The sequence below is a fragment of the Aphanomyces invadans genome, assembly GCF_000520115.1.
Source record: "Aphanomyces invadans strain NJM9701 unplaced genomic scaffold supercont1.92, whole genome shotgun sequence".
Taxonomy (NCBI): Eukaryota; Oomycota; class Saprolegniomycetes; order Saprolegniales; family Verrucalvaceae; genus Aphanomyces; species Aphanomyces invadans.
This window is the reverse complement of record NW_008580237.1, coordinates 45,504-46,377: the sequence shown is the minus strand read 5'-3', so window position 1 is coordinate 46,377 and position 874 is coordinate 45,504. Positions and strand designations below refer to the sequence as shown.

General features: G+C 64.1%; 1 protein-coding gene across 1 annotated transcript; it reads right to left on the bottom strand.

Moving 5' to 3' along the window:
- Window positions 1–93: 93 nt before the first annotated feature.
- Window positions 94–786, bottom strand: H310_14826 (hypothetical protein; the record flags this gene model as incomplete). The annotated part of the gene is made up of 1 exon (XM_008882760.1): window positions 94–786. A coding segment is annotated over one exon (693 nt), but the record flags the coding sequence as incomplete, so codon positions are not given.
- Window positions 787–874: the final 88 nt, after the last annotated feature.

Below are 874 nucleotides of genomic sequence, written 5' to 3'. Positions count from 1 at the left end.
GGTGGAAGCGATGTCGTTGCCAAAGTAGTCTGTGTCTTCTTCGATGCCAGCGCAAGCTGGAGTAACAGAGGGAGTGGGGGCAGGGGTCGGTACGGGAGTTGGTGCGGGAGTTGGTGCAGGGGTCGGATCAGGAGTCGGTGCAGGAGTCGGTTCAGGAGTTGGTGCAGGAGTCGGTTCAGGGGTTGGTGCGGGGGTTGGGGCTGGTGTCGGGGCAGGAGTTGGTGCAGGGGTTGGCTCTGGCGTAGGTGCAGGGGTCGGCTCTGGGGTTGGCGCAGGCGTAGGTTCAGGGGTTGGAGCAGGCGTAGGTTCAGGAGTTGGTGCAGGTGTAGGTTCGGGAGTTGGTGCAGGCGTCGGTGCTGGCGTCGGTGCAGGCGTTGGTTGAGGAGTAGGAGATGGAGTGGGTGCAGGAGTTGGTGATGGAGTTGGTGCGGGAGTTGGGGCTGGAGTCGGGGCAGGAGTTGGGGCTGGAGTCGGGGCTGGAGTCGGGACTGGAGTTGGGGCTGGAGTCGGGACAGGGGTTGGTGCGGGAGTAGGTGCGGGGGTTGGGGCTGGAGTCGGGGCAGGAGTCGGGATTGGAGTCGGGGCAGGAGTTCGGGCCGGAGTCGGTGCCGGTGTGGGGGAAGGAGTACGAGCGGGGGTTGGTGCCGGTGTACGAGCAGGTGTTGGGGCAGGTGTCGATGCAGGAGTCGGACTTGGCGTTGGAGCTGGGGTTCGCGATGGGATTGCAGCGTGCGCAGTTGCTACGAGGGCAAGCCCAACGATGGCTGCTTTCGTGATGGACACCATGGTGCAGGCCAGGTGTAAATGAAGAATGCACGCTGGCTGAACCTGCGCTTCGAACGTTGGAGGCAGCGCTGTGCTGAACGCGTGCTTC